We start from the raw sequence: 18,273 nt of genomic DNA, 5'->3' as shown, positions 1-18,273 counted from the left end.
CGAGCCCTAATGTTCTTTTTGCTTAACAGTGGTTTGCGTCTTGGAAATCTGCCATGCAGGCCGTTTTTGCCCAGTCTCTTTCTTATGGTGGAGTCGTGAACACTGACCTTAATTGAGGCAATTGAGGCCTGCAGTTCTTTAGACGTTGTCCTGGGGTCTTTTGTGACCTCTCGGATGAGTCGTCTCTGCGCTCTTGGGGTAATTTTGGTCGGCCGGCCACTCCTGGGAAGGTTCACCACTGTTCCATGTTTTTGCCATTTGTGGATAATGGCTCTCACTGTGGTTCGCTGGAGTCCCAAAGCTTTAGAAATGGCTTTATAACCTTTACCAGACTGATAGATCTCAATTACTTCTGTTCTCATTTGTTCCTGAATTTCTTTGGATCTTGGCATGATGTCTATCTTTTGAGGTGCTTTTGGTCTACTTCTCTGTGTCAGGCAGCTCCTATTTAAGTGATTTCTTGATTGAAACAGGTGTGGCAGTAATCAGGCCTGGGGGTGGCTACCGAAATTGAACTCAGGTGTGATACACCACAGTTAGGTTATTTTTTAACAAGGGGGCAATTACTTTTTCACACAGGGCCATGTAGGTTTGGATTTTTTTTCTCCCTAAATAATAAAAACCATCATTTAAAAACTGCATTTTGTGTTTACTTGTGTTATATTTGACTAATGGTTAAATGTGTTTGATGATCAGAAACATTTTGTGTGACAAACATGCAAAAGAATAAGAAATCAGGAAGGGGGCAAATAGTGTTTCACACCACTGTATAACTTCTCCCCACCTTCCGTTCTACATCTATAACCTCAGGCAATTAGGTGTAGTAAAAGACAAGCAGGAGTTAAGTTACAATTTAAATAATGTATTATTGATAATATTCATAAATAAGTAACAATATGCAAAGTACATTAGAATATTGGCAATCATACAACCTGATAAATGGTGATGTGTAGTTTCAGGTGCACACAGACTTGTTAGTTACTGAAAATGTCTCTAGTTAAGTCATCATTTGTGGTCAGCTTTCTTCAGAACAGGCCACCTGCCTGTCTCAATATGGCTGCTGAGCTGTGCTCTTCATTGTGTTGTCTTTTTCAGTTCATGGTGTTTGAGATGGTCTTTCATCAGTTTGGTAAGGGGGGGGGGGGGGGGGGGGGGGTAAAGCAAGCAGATTTATAGGTTTTCTGTCTAACCCCTAGAGCCAATAGGATGTCTTAGTACTTAAAAGCTTTTGATACAAGCCAATTCCAAACAGCCATACTTCAGACCAATGAGCCAGAAAACATCTTCACACCTACCCCCATGAAGCTTGCCAGTTAGGCAGTCTGGCTTTCCTGTGGGGGTTGATTGAGAGACTTTAGCAGAGAAATATTTACCAAACTTGTTTTAGGCACTTCTCCCAACCCTGTCGTAAAATTCAAAGAGACTCATTTGTAAAAGGGGGGAAGGGGTTCTTAAAGCATCAAACCATTGCTGTTATTATCAATAATGTAACACTAATATTACATTGCTTTGTTAAAGTTACAAATAAAGACATATAAAATATTTATCAACCTGTATGCAAAATTTCACATCAGAACACTTGGGTTCTACCATAATGTACTGGAACTTTTCTTTAGTGTTTTTATTGTCTCTTTTTATTTTTCCTATGACAGCTGATGTGTGAATTGGGAAATGATGTTATAAACAGGATATATGAAGCTCGACTGGAAGAGATAGGTGCTAAAAAGCCACAGCCAGGTGATCCCAGGTATACTCTTCCACTTTCTTTCTTTTGTCTGAATTATTGTAAAGGATACAGTTTTCCTCCCTCATCCCCAAAGGTCAATATGCTTTCCAAATTGACCCCAATATAGTGCTAGGATAGGCTTCAGCTCCCATGGTCATGCATTAGTTTAAGCAGGTTTGGGAACAACTAGAAGAATGACTTGGTACAGTAGCCTTGTACTTTCAGTAAGAAAGTCTGTCTACATTAGTTTCTTTGCTTTCAGGCAGGACATCGAGGCTTACATCAGAGCAAAGTATGTGGAAAGAAGGTTCGTCCGGAAGCCCAGCCCAGCAGAGCAAAGGCTGAAGATCATATCATTGAAAAATGAGGAGAAGAGACTTAGTGGTAGCTTGGAATATCTTCCACCACGCCCACCACCACCAACACCTAAGCAGAGGCCATCTTCTAACATTTCAGGTATGGTCTAATCATTACTGTGGAAAGAATTGTCACGTTGGAAGGCTGAAATTAAAAACTGGAAATGCTGATGAGTAAAGGCTAATTTATTTTATTTTAAGCTACTTTCCCAAATGTACAACATAAAACACAAGTTCCAAATCCTTTAGGTGCCCTCTTTTTTTCCCCCCAGATTTTCTTGTTGAGAATAGGGCAACAATAGGACAAGTAAAGCACAATTCAAACAGTCCTACAATTGCTGAAGCACAGTTTTAACTGAAGTAGAGTCTTGTGACATGTTTTGTAGGGAAAAAATGTAATTTGTTAAAGGATCATAGGTTAACTTTTTTTTTTATTTTTTTTTAGAAGAGGTAAAATAAATGTATTTCTAAGGTCAAAACTAACGTCCTTTTATCCTGTTCCTCCTCCTTTGAAACATTCCCCTCTCCTTACCCCCACCTTCCCCTCTGGCCTGCTTTCTGCTTCTTAACTAACCTGCACACTGTCAGCAGCTGCAGTCTGCAGTGACGAGGCCCGCCGGGAGTCTCTCTTCTGTCCCGATGAGCTTGATTCGCTCTTCTCCTACTTTGACACCTCTTCAAAGCTACGCAGTAGTAAGTAATGCACTCGCTCTGGGAGTAAACATTCTGCTTGCGGCTGACCGACACTTCTGCCACCCTTCATTCTGTCCAGGCTTTGTCTTTGGTTACTGCTTATTTCATTTCATGTCTGTGCCAATAGTGTATGTGTAAAATATTTAGATTTTTTTTTTACCCCCCCCCCGTTTTTATTTGATGAATGAAAAAACACACTTCTCCTACTCATGATGATGTTAATAATGATGTGATGTTAATTTTTTCTATTTGACTGTATGCATCCGTGTATGTATTATTTCTTCTATATTTTTTGAAAGGCGACCTGTCTCCTTTGTCAGATTTTAAAAGCATAATTCACATATTGAGCAAGACAGTAATTATATTTTTTGGGAAAGAAAAAACATTTGCATTGAATGCTTCCTAAAACAGACAAAAAATGATTTTATTTTAAATTATTAAATAATTAAGCAAGGTATTCACTTCAACCTTTCTAGTTTTAAAATTGAATCATTGAAACATTTTATTTTCCAGCTCAGCTTGAAATGTCAACATAGTGATGAAACATTTTTACTTGTATATTTCCTGAAGTCTAGTGACAATATAACATATCAGACAACAAATAAATTCAAAAGCGGACAGTGAATAATTCACCAAATGCTGAATGCAGTATCATACTATATACATTGCAATACAATACAAATTATTTTTGTAAAGCCCAAAATCACACAAGAAGTGCTGCAAAGGGCGTGACTCTTTTAGAAGACAAAGTAAAACTCCCAAAAAAACCTTGTAGGTAAAAAAACTGAAGAAACCTTGGGAAAGGCAGTTCAAAGAGAGACCCCTTTCTAGGTAGGTAGGGCGTGTAGTGGGTGTCAAAAAGGGGGTAATTACAATATAATACACAGAACAGAACACAAGTAATCCTCAATACAATATAATAGTGCAATAGAATTGTTTCAAGTACAGAGCAGAATTCAATAGTAGACTATATCATAATACTATGATTTGGATTTGTTCAGAGTTCTGGAGACCTCTGCCATCAAGCTGCCTCCCCCTATAGGCCATTTCACAGCTGAGTCAGTGCTAGGCTAGCCAATCTGGTGAAAGGACCTATCTACCCGACGATTCCTGATCAGAGATGACTTTACCTTAGGCAGGCAAAACAACTTGGCAGGTGGGCCGTGGCATCAAGTACTACATTTGAGTACTGAGAAAAGAAACTGAATAGGTAAGGGATAGTAACAAATTATACTGTAACTATCATATCTATATTACTAAACGACAGTTTAATTTATGCACGGCGGACGTACCGAAGCACATGCGCACTGCGCCGCGGCTTCCCAGAGTCAGTAGGTGGCGCCCAAACAACACAACCTGTAAACTAAACTTGCTCTAATCCACTGTGCCAGCAGTCTGTGTGGCATGTTCAATTATGATTCCTAACAGTAAACGTCTACCTAACGACACAGCCACAGAACAACAAAGACGAGACCGCATAGATAAAAACAATAAACGGAGGCTCCTACAATGCGCTTCAAAAACACCACACGCAAAGAAGTCACGGCTCCAGACAACAAAGACGAGACCGCATGGATAAAAACAATACACGGAGGCTCCTACAACGCGCTTCAGACACACCAGAAGCAAAGACGTCATGGCTCCACAATGAAAGAGCTCAACTAATGGAAATACAAAACGAGCCCGTATGGATAAACACAATGAACGAGCGCGCCCACAACGTGCTTCTGACACAGCAGAGGCAAAGGAGGCACGGCTCCAAATGGAAGGAGCTCAGCGATTAGTAATACAAACACGAGCCCGTATGGCTACAACCTGTAAACGAGCCCGTGTGGATAAAAACATTGAACGAAGTCGCCCACACAAAGAAACCGCTTTAGTACAAATAGGTTTATTTAATTAAATGAAAACTTTACCATGGCTATGACCTGTGAACTAAACCTGAGGTAAAGCATGCACGCCTGGTTGTACAGCCGCCCGAACGCGACCGCCCACAGCATCGCATATACCACGTTCGTTTAGTAATGTGGCCGTCCATGCCCGGATCCGCTGCCATGGTCACTTCAGCACGCGAATCCGCCGCTGTCAGCAAACGGCTTCTCGCTGACGACATAGCCATAGAAAAACAAAAAAGAGACTGCATGAATAAAAACAATAAACGAAGGCGCCTACAACGCGCTTCTGAAACACCAGAACCAGATGAGTTACAGCTCCAAAAGGAAACCGCTTTAGTACAAATATGTTTATTTAATTAATTGAACTTTCCCAGGACGCACCCACCCTCCATGATATTTCATCCCTCCAAATATCGGAGGGAACAGAAAGTGATTGCCATTCTTGGATTTGCGATTCTTTCGAGAATTGCGGGCTTGCTAGTTACTTATGTTTTAGTGCTAATGACTAATAACAAAGATGCAGTATGCAGAGCTAATCAGCAGCTCTACTCTAGGTGAACTAAACTGAAGTACAGTAGTTCGTCTTCAGCCTGAATTTAAAAGCTGAGACTGAATGGGCATCTTATAGTAGTAGGCAGACCATTCAACAGTTTAGGGGCCATTGTAACTAAAAGCACAGCATCCCACTGTTATTTTATTAATCCTTGGAATCATTAGCAGACCGGTATCTTGAGATCTTAATGTGCGCTCTGGTTTGTAAGTCATGATAAGTTCAGACAAGTAAGCTGGACCTTGGCCATTTAAGTCTTTAGATTTTAAAAGGAGGATTTTTGAAATCTGCCCTAAACATAACAGGGAGCCAGTGTAAGGATTCAAGAACTGGAGTTATGTGTTCGTATTTTCTTGTACTTGTAATAATTCTTGCAGCAGCATTTTGGATTAACTGAAAGCTGTATAAAGAACAGTTTGAATAGCCAGTGAACACTGCATTGCAGTAGTCAATGCTACTAAAAATAAATGCATGAATTAATTTCTCAGAATCCTTTTTATTTAGAAAACGCCTTAATTTCCCAACATTTGTAAGATGGAAGAAACATGATTTAGACAACTTCGTAATGTGCACTTTAAATGACATGCTAGAGTCAAAGATAACGCTTAGATTGCAGGTTGATTCAGTAAAATTAATGGTGATTCCAATTGAGTTAAAGATGACAAAATATTGTTGCTATCAGTATCATTCCCTCCCATCTCTGTTTTATCTGTGTTTAAAGACAAGTAGTTCTCATCCATCCACTCTTTTAATTCACTAACACAACTAATTAAAGACAACTTTATTTGTGTTCAGGTGAAAATTAACATGTTTTGTGATGATACATTCCAGTAGAAGCATTTAAAGTGAAAACAGTAAAGGTCCCAGTACTGAGCCTTGCGGGACACCATATCTCAGTTCTGTGTATATTGATGGAGTACTGTCTGCACACTTCTGTACATACTGGAATTGATTTGATAAATGAGAACTAATCCATTTAAGGACAGTGTTTGTAATCCCAACATCATGTTCTAGCCTGTGCAGTGAAATACATTGATCAATGGTATCAAACGCTTCACGTAACTCTAACAACATAATTACAGTGGAGTTTCCTTCATCAGACAATACCAGAATGTTGTTTACAACACATGTTCATGCTGTTTCTGTACTATGACCAGTGTGGAAGCCAGACTGGAATTTCTCAAATAAATTGTGATGCGTAAGGTGTGACTGAAGCTGATTGGTGACTGCTTTTAGTATTTTAGAGAGAAAGGGTAAATTTTATAATGGGTCTATAGTTTTTAAGTATATGCGGGTCTAGGTCTGACTTTTTAAGTAATAGTTTGATGACTGACACTTTTAGTGCATCAGGTACTGTGCCATGCAATAATGAAGTATTAATAATGTTAAGAATAGACACTGCAAGAACATCCATTGCACTTTTTACTAATTTTGTTAGCACTGGATCTAAGGAATGAGCAGTAGGTTTCATTTTAGAAATTAAAGTCAAGACTTCCTGCTCTGTTACAGGATTAAAATTTATAAAGGTTGAATGCAATGTGAGACAGGGTCTGCCAAGCTAGTATGCAAGATCTGGATCTTATATTTTTAATTTTCTCATTAAAGAAGTTCATAAAGTCTGTACTGATAATGTCTGTTGGTGTTTTGCACTGTAGATCCAAATTCCCATTTGTTAAATTAGCCACTGTTCTAAATAGAACCCGAGGATTTTTATTATTGTTATCTATTAATAGTAGTCTGAGTGAGCTTTAAAGAGAGCTTTCTCATACTTTTTAACACTCTCTGTCCATGCAGTTTGAAAGACCTGCAGCTTTGTTGTTCTCCTTCTGCACTCCAGTTTTCAACACTCTAATTTAAGAGCTCGAGTGTTTTCATTAAACCAGGGAGAGTTTCTATGTGCTTTGATCACTTTTGTTTTAAGAGGAGCCACTGCGTCCAGAGCATCTCTCAATATCATATTGTAATTGGATGTTAGCTGATCTAAATGGTTTTCCACAATTACACATGACTTACTCAAAAGTATCTGTATTAAAATCTAGCTTTCACACTGTTTTTGTTTTAATCTGTGAGTGTATCGGCAAGGGCAGAACCAAATCAAACGTAATTAAGTAGTGATCAGAAATAACTTCCTTAATAATTTAAAATCACTTGTTAGTATGAATATCAGTGTTGGTTAAGTAGCCTTAGTGCTCGTTTATACTTCATGCTGAGAACGCGTACACACACGCATCATGGCTGGCACGTGTTCCTAGCGTTCATTTGACACGTCCTCAGAAATGAACGCGACGTGTGTGCGAGTTGCAGTACCACCAAAAATTTGGGGGGCACTATATGATCAAGTCGGAACATGACATCAGAGTCTGTTTACTGTCTACAAGTGACAGAAAGCTGCTTTGAGGATCCTTCGGGATCCTCAAAGCCCAAAACTATTGCTCATAACACATTTGCCATAACCCAGTTAAATATGTTAATCAGTGGTAAAATGGGTTCTATAAGAATGTGCTTGATTGGGTGCAGTTTGTGTAACTAGTTAATGACTACTGAAAAGACATTGTGTTAATAAGGACTCATTATGCAGGGAAAAGATGCATACGGGTAGGGCTACAACATATTGTTTCCTTTCTAAAAGGCATATGGTGCCAGAAAGTGTCGGCATGTTGCATGTTGGTTAGCACATACAAATAAGTATTTCACTATACTCTGTACATTTAATGTTAATGACTGTATAAGTTTAAGTTGACTAAAAGTAGCAGTTTTTCTTTAGGTTTTCTAAAAAATGTTTTTATTACTATTTAGCAGGTCTATTTATTTTAGGTGAATTACAATGCCAGTTAAAACATACAAGAATAAAGAACAAAATAAAAACAAGCACAAGGGAATTAGAACAACTAGATGGTTATACCTGAAGCTTGAATGCTACAAAAATCATTATCCCAAACAGTGCAACAGCAGCTACCCTGTTGCAGAGAAGCTAAGTAGTTCCGAAATATTTAATAAAAGGAAGTGTTTTCAAAAGATACTTTTCAAAAGTAAATTGGGTGCCATTCAAATAGACAAAGGGAGATTGTTTCATAGCTTTGGTGAAGAACGTAGTAGCATTGTCCTGGTGTATCTGGCAAGAAGAGGGATGGTCAGCAGACAGGCAGTGGCAGATCGGAGACTTCTTCAGTAGAAATAAGGAGAGACCAATGATTGGAGATATTGAGGAGCAAAACTGTTCAGATAACTGCAGGTCTAGACAAGAATTCTGAACTGGTATCGTTACAGCAACAGGAATCTAATAGCAAGACCGAAGGAGAGGAAGTAGGAGTGAATCAAGAAATAGAAAACACCAATTGAGCACTTGCATTCTATGGGAGATGGAGAGAGTTGCACTTGAAGGAAGACACTTCAGGAGAGACTTGCAATAGTATAGCTGATAGAGAACCTTTACCTAAATAAGGAGTTGCATGGTATAATTAGTGAGGAAGTGTTGAATTCTCTGAATATTTTGAAGAAAGAAACAAAGGACTGGGTTGTTGAAGATAAATGTTCGATGAATGAAAGTGAAGATTTCTGGCCATGACAGATGGTGAAAGAGTGATGTCTTCCAGAGTGATACTTAGAGACAAATCTGAGGAAGGAGAATCAGAGGACAAGTACAAGATATCTGACTTTAAAAGGTTAAGTTTAAAATGATTATCATTTGTCCATGAAGAGATGGTAGAGAGATAATTGGAGAATGTAAGAGGGAAATGAGAGCAAAATCTGTGCCTTAGCAGCATAGAGTTGGTAGGAGAAGCCATGAGAAGAAATGGTACTGCCAAAGGAACAAATATATATTGTAAAGAGAAGTGGATCTAGTACTGATCCATGAGGTATATCGGTAGAAAGTTTTTGTGGAGAAGATAAGGAGGTAGACCAGGAGTCGCAAAAGAATCAGTCCAAGATGTAGGACTTAAATTAGTCTAAAGTTGAACTATTAATTTCAAGTTTTCTAAAAGAAGAGATGAGCAGAAAGTGGTTAACCGCATTGAAGGTTGATGATAGTCAAGGAGAATAAAGACAGAGGACAGAGAAATAGCTCGAGTAGATCTAAGAGCATTAGTGACTGAAAGCAGTGCAGTCCCAGAAGAGTGATCCTTGCAGAATCCAGACTGGAGTAAATCTAGTAGATTATTGTCAGAGAGAAAAAAAGAGAGTTGTTTAAGGATTATGTGTTTCATGAGCTTGGATTGGAATGGCAAAAGCAGTTTCTGTCCTGATAGCTTGATTGGTTTTTCATATCAGTTGGGGGAGAAATTAAAGCTTTCACACTACTTGTACTCAATGAGGTTTTTCTTTTTTATAATTTTTTTATGGAGAAAATATTTTGGATGCCTTGTATATACTGGCAGGTCTACTGTAGTTGTTACTGCATGTGTACCACATTGTACATATGGTAATCAGAATGAACATAAATCAGGGACAGCCTGAAGGCAAGAAGAGAAAAGACACAGCAATGTGATTTGGAGTATTACTATGTTTTATTTCTTCTATTACCACAGAGGGAAGAATTATGCACTCATTATGATGTCGTTGGTATATGTGCACTTAAACTCTGATTTCTTTAATTTGTTCATTTTAATTATTAATTTTGTAAAAGAAAGCAATATAAGTAAATCTCAATAACTCTGAACTGGGGGTGTCAAATTATCCAAAAAATTAAGGCTTGAATTTGAAATTAAAAATAAGTAAATATTCGAATATATACAAACTTAAGGTTAATGATTCTGGCCATTACAGTATATGTACATTTGTATATGCTTTTATTGTGCTTCATCATTATGGTAATGGCCACAGCAAGAACAATCTCCAACTGCAGAAAAAATCCTAGTGATACTCTGGTAACTGTTTATTAAAACATAAGAACCATCAAAATCCTGAGAAGCTGTACCTTTTAAAAGGGAACCATCAGTACCACTTTCTTGTTTTAAGCCTAGTACTGACAACTTGTCAGGACAATGAGCCATAAAAATCGGCAATGAAAAGGAGCTTAAATCCTTACGAGCCATGCACGATGGCACAGTGCTTTACTGCATTATTATGTTTACTAGTGGAGCATCTGCAAAGCATGAAGTGCTTTTGATAGTGTTACAGTACTTGGGCCTTGTTTGTAGCACTCAGCTGGTCTCCTTCGCTACAAACACATTGTGACTTGTCTCGTTGCTGCACAGACAGCTCTGGAGGAACAGAAAGCAGGGTGGGTTGGGCACTTTGTGAGGGTACAGGGCAGCTTTCCTAGGAAGAGATGAGTGATGGGGTTCAGGGATAAGTCACAGGGCATTTGCACCAAATAATCAGGATGGTCAGTTAAAAAGAGAGCAGCAGGGCAAGAATAGTGAGAGAAAAAAGAGCAGGCAAGAGGCAGACAGGTTAAACATGGACATGTTTTATTATTTCTGAGGTGTCCAACATGCAGCGGCAATATACTGTTTATATTGCAGCATTCTGAATAAAAAGCCATTTGGTACCTGTGGACTTGTGTGGCTCTTGTGTGGTTTACAGAATTGTCACAGTATCATGTCAGTGTCTGCACAATCTCTGCTTTTTGTATCCTTTACAGATTCAGCAATATTTTGGTAAAGGTGGCCTGTATATTTCTAATTATACTTCATTCTTTTTGGTATGATGTATCAAACCAGAAGCCACATGTGATACAGATTAATTGTGCGACACAGCACAATTTGCCGACACTAACGAAGCTCTTTAAAGTGGGAATTTTAAAGTGTTGTAATAAAAGTAGAATTAAAATTATGACAGGAGTTTTCCATTTCCTTTAATGAGAAGATCTTAGTATTAAACAATGCTTAGGGATCTTGGGTATACTGTATAAGTGAATTTGTATAGGATCAGATGCAGAATGATTATTTTATGGCATTAGAGAAGCATTTTGAAAAACTGTTCAGAGTACACCTGTAGATCAAAGTGCAGAGCAATGGGACAGAAAAAGTTTTACTAATGAAGATAACAAGCTAATTTTGTAAAATTACAAAAAGGCCAATTATGGTAGTGATGTGTAAAACCAGATCTGCAAAATATTTCAGCTTTCCATAGTGCATCTGGAGTAACTCTTTGCCAGAATTAATGTAAAACAAACAACTGTTCTTTTATAATCGAATGTCAGTTTTTTGCCTTTAAATAAAACCTTTTTTAAATAAATATGAATTATAATCGAATACCAGTATTCCATCTGACAACCCTACTCTGAATGGTCAAAATATAGCAGAACAAGTATTTGTTCAAATGTTCATAAGATGTTTATTACTAAGATACAAGGCTAACATGCTTAACAAAAAATTCACATTTTACTGTTAAGCTAAAATGCCTAATGTGTACTAAGCAGTAATTTCAAATTCTTCTCTTCTTTGTATAATTGAATATGTGAGCTCCTGCACTTAACACAACCCTCCTCAACGTCCAGACTTAGACCAGTAGTGTCTAGTTGAATTGAAGGACAAAATAAAAATGTGCGAGTTTACTAAAGTAACTTTTCTTGCTGTTTGTCTAATTGCACTGGGCGACTCATTCAGTTACTTTTTCTGAGTTTATTACTTGGCTTTCTTTAGTGGAAAGGTAATATTCCCATCTACTCCATCTCTGGTAAAATCTCCCTTACACCTGTACTGTTCTCTCTTTGCAGCAAAAAGATATGCAGTTTGCTCAGCTTCCATAGTACCTTGCATAAAGGAACACCACACTTAAATTACTGTAATTCTTAGAAAAGCAGATACAGAAAAAAAAGAGTTTTTGTGATTGGACAATTTAATGATCACAGGTCTAGTTTTTTGTAGTGAAAACTGGCAAATTTAGATTGGCAACCAGTCGATCGTTATAAGTTGTCTTTCCTGTGGAGTTGTCTCTTTTCATTCTCAAGATAGTAATATTGTTTTCTCTTTCATGCATCTAACTATTTTGGAATCAACAATTACTTTGTTGATAAAAAACAAGCTACCTTTAGTCAGATTTTGCAATTGCAATGCTATTATTGTTACTGACCATGCTCCACTTATTCTTTACAGTAAAGTAGCAACTTCTATTAGTCTGAAGGGTTATAATATTCCACAGAAACTGGCATTTTTGTAGAAATCTCTTTCAGAGCTATCTACCAGAGCATTCAAAGCTTACTTGAGGAGATGAACAATTATTTGTGTCTCACATAAAAAGATACTAGAAAAGAAATGGATAATGAAATTAATTGATTATATGTCCATACTTGATGATGAATATGCTAAATTACTTACTACTGGTCTTTACAAAAAAGCTTGGCATCCTAAACAGAATTTAATATACCAACCAAAAGAGATTTACCACTTAAATCACCTCATTCTTTTTATGAACTGTGAGAAAATATTGATGTCTGTACATCAAATGTGTAGTGGTTTAAAATGCTATGGCAGAAATCAGTGCAGACACCCAACGAATATTCAAAGAATATTATAAAATATTCTTGCAAATAGTGTGATTTGCCATAATTTATTGGATTTAACCACTACTGCAGACAGTGTGCATAAGCAATGTGCATAAACCTTTAATGCTATCTGTTTAGTAAATTTAATAGATGCTATCCCCATCCAGAAGGTTTTTTTTATTTTTTAAATTTTATATAAAAATCAAGTTATTTATTTCTGTCATTCCAAAGAAACATAGAAATGTAAATCCAGTAGACCAATATTAGCGCTAAACACTGATATTAAAACCATGTGTAATAAGACTTCACTAATTGCATCTTCATGTAACATTATCCAGGAAAATTTAATATTATTAAAATGAGTAATATACCATAGTTTGTGGTGTTACATGTTGATTAGTACATGCAAAGAAGAATTTCATTGTACAATGTGATAATAATGACCCTATAAACTGATAGTTTTCATCTTTTTCTAGTTGATTCTAATTTATATTAATGAACCCTATAAAACCTAAAATAAATTATAACTTATTTTTAACACAGTACCATAAAAAATAAACAATGCAGAAACCTTAAGCCAAATGGAGGCACAGATTTTCCCAGTTTTCAAATGTGACACTGGATTACTGGTGATATATTATCATTTACTTGGCTTTTGAAACTTTTAATCTATCTTGGAAAATCCTTTTTGAAATATTCTGAACTGCCTATATAACAAATAATAGAATGGACAATGCACATTTCTAAACTCTGGCAACTTGGCAATGCACAACTGATGTGATCAAATACATCTTTGCAAATGTGAGGTACATGATTAATTATAAAAACAGCTTCATGATTTGCAAGGTTAATTATTTTCAACTGTGATTTCTAGGAATGTTAATGTCACATTGAAGCGCCCATCACAATCATGTCAATTTTTTCTTAATAAGTGCAATATGGCTAGCCTCAGCAATAATTCTTGCACTTTGTAATGAGGCTCATATGGTTGTGTGTTGTTTATTACCATCTTGATTACGATATGGCTTCGTAGTTGTGCACCACTGACTTGGGAGATCAGTTAAGTCCTGTATATCTTTGTCTGTAGTACAGATTGATATTGTTTGTCTGATGCTGTTTGTGAGGAAGCTACCAAAAACTAAATTGCAATTCCGATTTATGAGGTTTGTCTTCCTTATATGATATAAATTTGAAATATTCTTGGGTTGTAAGTCATTAGCTTTTTTGCACATTATTGAATTTTACAATTTGCAGTGAGTCTATCTTCTGTCTTTTTTACCTGCAGTAAAGAGTGCTGACAATGGTATTCAGAAGAGTACAAATTCAAATCAAGAGGTGCCAGTCTCCCCACCGACTGCAAATAATTTGAATGAATCTGGTAAGCCAAACCAAGCTGATCATACTGTCTGCCATGAGGCTGACATGTGCTTTCATACTGATTACTTTTTCCATCTGGCTGACCATTTAAAGATTTCCTGAAACTTGTCTTCCAGAGTCTAGGAGCAACTCTGCTGTCTTCCCTGAATTGAAAGAGTACACTCCTGGTCTACAGCTGTACTGTGCTGCATATGCATGCAAGCTGCCAGAAATGGCTGAGGCATTGGCTTATGGTGCAGATGTCAACTGGGTCAACGTAGAAGATGACAACAGAACCCCACTAATTCAGGCTGTACATGGGGTATGCTCTAGTCTGTTGCTGTTTCACATTCGATACATAATTACTATATAAGTTGGTTTTATTCACTAGTCATAAAAATACAATTTAGCACTCTATTGTCCATATAATTGTATCAGATTCTTTTGCATTTTTATATGCTTTTAATACATTTACATGAAACTAGGTAAAAATGCTATATAGTAGCAACCTATACCAACTGTATCTGCATAGTTTGAAAGTTAATTGAAGACAGATAGTAATGCTATGAGATTTTAATGCTGCATTTATTTTCAAAGGAATGTTATTAAATATTCAATTATTTTATTGCTACTGCAACCACCGGTGATGTTAGTATGTACATTCTATGCAAAAAAAAAGATTATTTTTGAGAATATTAGTACAGTGGAACCTCTAGATACGAGTTTAATTCGTTCCAGCACTGAGCTTGTATAGCGAATTTCTCGTATCTAGAACAAACTTCCCCATTGAAAATAATGGAAATCCAGTTAATCCGTTCCACACCCCAAATATATTAACATAAAAATCAATTTTCCTAACAAATAACACTGATAAATTATATATACTGTAGTCTACCTTTAATAAATAACACTGGTAAATAATATAACTGATTATTAAAAGAATCAAAACAGGTGTCCAAAGTGCAGTAGAGCATTCAATAAATCTTTAAATAAATAATCCTTAAAACAGTTGTGAAGTGGAGGTTTAAAATACACAAGAATAACAATCCTTTAACACGAAGTTAAAACGTCAAAAGGATGCAGTCTTTAAAAAACAGATGACAATCCCTGGTGCTTCTTCTCTGTGAGACACTCTTAATGCAGCTGACCTTCTCTACACCGTCCTGCTTCAGCTGTTTGGCTCGCCTGTTCAGCTCACTGTTCAGCTACACGCGAGCCTGCACTCGCTCTCCCGCACCGACTACCGACTTCCTACTGCTGCCTGCCTGCCTGCCTGCTGCAACCTCCGTTCTCTCTCCTCTCTTTTCTTTTACTTCTTCTCCCCCTTAACTGGCTCGCGCTTCTCTATATATGCGGGGAGGACATGGCAGCAGCAGCCCATCAGCCACAGGAACAATCATGGATGTGGGCAGTTTCCCACCTGTGCACTTAAGTGAGAAACGCAGACACCGCAGATCGCGGCTCGCAACTGCTACCACGCCCCCTCGCTAAGCCGTGAGCTATACCCACAGTCTGGCACGTGGCTCGTTATGCGAGCCAATGCTCGCATTTAGATCAGAAATTTTCGCTCATACTTTCCTCGTATTTTGAATTTCTCGTATACAGAGGTGATCGTATCTCGAGGTTCCACTGTACTTGTCTGTTTCAAATGAATTCTCATTTCATGATGATGCAGAAATACACTGAATATTGTGAATATTTTATTAAAGTAAACCAAAAATCATGAAGTCTCCTGTATATATAAAAAAAAAAAAAAAAAAAAATCACATTTCTCATCACAGCGATTGTGAAAGGGAAAATCGTCTGTTTAAAACCTGCCCAAAAAGGCTGTCAATTTTAAGACACACTTGACTCTTTGGCAAGTCTTTCTTCTACTTAGTTCTGATATTATATATAGTGTATACTGTCTTTTATATTGCATATACTTTATTTATTAAGTATTATTTATTATAATGCCAATTTGTTTGATTTTATATGTATGTCCTTATTAAATTAGTATATTCATTTAATAATTACAGACAAGCTGCATATAGGGTAACATTCGTCCTTATTTAATAATTGATGCTTTATCTTGGGTGGGTTGGAAAAATGCTGAAATAAATCTTATTTTATTTAAGATCTACTGTACATAGAAAATATGAAAGGGAAAATGGCTTGGAAAAAAAGGGTTAATATGGTGTGTGACAGACATTCATTCTGGGCAGTTGCATATGGACTTAGTATGTATAAGGGTAACTGAAATGGAGTTTGCAAATGTGTGTGAACAGGGCCTTTTCAAACATTTATACTTTAGCAATAAAGTCACTTATAGAGACATGACAGCCTTAAATTGAATTTCGCTTGCTGTTGCCAAGCTCTGGCTGTCTTCCAAAAATCCATAAAGCTTATTTTCCTTATTCTTTAGGGCTCACTGGTTACATGCGAGTTTCTACTTCAGAATGGTGGTAATGTGAACAGTCAAGATGTGTTTAAGAGGGGACCTCTGCACCATGCTGCCATTCTCGGACACACAGGGTATGCCTAAAATCTAGCCAAACTAATTGAGAGAACTCATTAGAATCCATAAATTAATTTGTAATGTTTCTTAGAATAGAAATATTTTTCCTTATGATTTTAAGAGCCAAGTGTTCAAATTGACTCCCTAATATTTTGTATTTTAGCTGAAATTGCATTTTTTTCTGTTTCAGTTTTAATTACTTACATATTGGTTCATTAAAAAGACAGCTGGAAAAAAAAACAACATTTCTGAAATTCAACTTTTTAACTATATACAGTATTCAGCTTTTTTGCGTGATGTGGCAAACATAAACATTTCTTTCTCTTTAATGACAACAATTTTTCTTATTCATCCAATGTTATAAAATTTGGTCAATCTATGTAAAGTAAAAAAAATACAAAAGTATTCTAGTTTCATAATGTAAAGTAACATGGGTGTGAGGTGGCAAAAAGGGGAATGTTGTTTTTTTATGCATGAATGGGACCTCCAAATATTTCTTTTTTTTTTGTTTCTATAAATGTGCTATTTATTTTCACTTCAGGCAAGTGTGTCTCTTCCTTAAAAGAGGAGCCAGCCAGAATGCCCTTGACATTGATAACAGAAGCCCTTTGTCTATAGCTGTGGAGGCTGCCAATGCAGATATAGTAACATTGTAAGTACACAATTCCTCTTATTTCATTTTTAAGCAGTGGCTAGTTTTAAACTGAGTTATAAGAATACAAATACCCTCTGCAAGTAATGGGTATTACTTGTAAATATACTATTTGACAGGCAGGTAACGTAAACTGAACCCCAGAGAGTTGTGCTATATAAAATACTCTTTGTTTTTGCTCCTCAGTAGAAATAGATTGCAAGATAGCATGTTAGGGTGGTGGGACACAATTTCTTTCAAAACTCTTTTTTGCCATTTTGGCTAAAAAAAAATAGGATGAAGGGGAATGTGATTTATCTCTCAGACATGTATTTCAAATCAGCAGTACAAATGAACTCCATTTGAAACGTGGAATTTTATGAGATGGCAGATCTTCCGGTACCTAGATTTTCATTTTGAAATTACTCATTATCAGTTCACAGATTCTCTCTGTGTGCATGTAGGTTGTCCCAAACTGCCACAGGCACCCCCTCAACTATTTCAGTTTGTCCCAAATATAATCAATATGCATTTTAAGTTAATTGGGGACTATACATTTTGACTGTATACGAAAGTCTGTAGATTCCTGTGACCATCCAGTTTTTGTGGACTGGCTTCCGCCTAGGTTTGGTTTGCCTAGGTGAGCTCTGTCTCCCTGTGACAACATATTGAAAAAAGTGGGTTAGGAATGTTTATGGATGGATAGGAATACAACACTTGGATGGGTGTACATAATTATCCTTCTTGAACCAAACTGTACATTAATTGGAGGACATCAGTCCTATTATGTCTAGCTTTACTTATTTATGATGTGTACACTATTGAAAGTGATAGCTAATAGGAAAACTGGCTAAATATTGGCATGTTTGATTGCTTAAAGATGAAGGTCTTTACATGTGACACAAGAAACCTTTACAATACATCAGTACCTTGCATCTGCAGTATGGCTTGGCATTATTGCCTGTTGTCTTAGTAGATGGGCATAAAAACAGCAGAAGTGCCAAGTTCAGCACCCCATTAGTAATGCACTTTGTGACCACTGGGATGTTGATTAACTTGTCTGTTCCAGTGGTACAAATATAAATCATAATATAATATTTAATTAACATTATTTGTCTTTATCATCATAGAAATGGTTTA

The 18,273-nt window shown here is 36.8% G+C and overlaps 1 protein-coding gene across 2 annotated transcripts in view; it reads left to right on the top strand.

Annotated features, from left to right (window-relative positions):
• The window catches only part of LOC114646581 (arf-GAP with coiled-coil, ANK repeat and PH domain-containing protein 2-like), a 201,266-nt gene that overhangs the window by 173,384 nt on the left and 9,609 nt on the right, over positions 1-18,273 (top strand). Inside the window, exons 16-22 of one of the 2 annotated variants that reach the window (XM_051923649.1) lie at positions 1,653-1,747; positions 1,989-2,182; positions 2,671-2,775; positions 13,935-14,027; positions 14,143-14,327; positions 16,410-16,519; positions 17,044-17,154. In XM_051923649.1, coding sequence (XP_051779609.1) covers positions 1,653-1,747; positions 1,989-2,182; positions 2,671-2,775; positions 13,935-14,027; positions 14,143-14,327; positions 16,410-16,519; positions 17,044-17,154 — 893 coding nt within the window. The remainder of the gene's footprint in view (positions 1-1,652; positions 1,748-1,988; positions 2,183-2,670; positions 2,776-13,934; positions 14,028-14,142; positions 14,328-16,409; positions 16,520-17,043; positions 17,155-18,273) is intronic. The other variant, XM_028794841.2, reaches the window with a different exon arrangement.

This window comes from Erpetoichthys calabaricus, chromosome 2 (assembly GCF_900747795.2).
Source record: "Erpetoichthys calabaricus chromosome 2, fErpCal1.3, whole genome shotgun sequence".
NCBI lineage: Eukaryota > Metazoa > Chordata > Cladistia > Polypteriformes > Polypteridae > Erpetoichthys > Erpetoichthys calabaricus.
The sequence above is the reverse complement of the archived record's forward strand: the minus strand, read 5'-3'. Positions and strand labels throughout refer to the sequence as shown.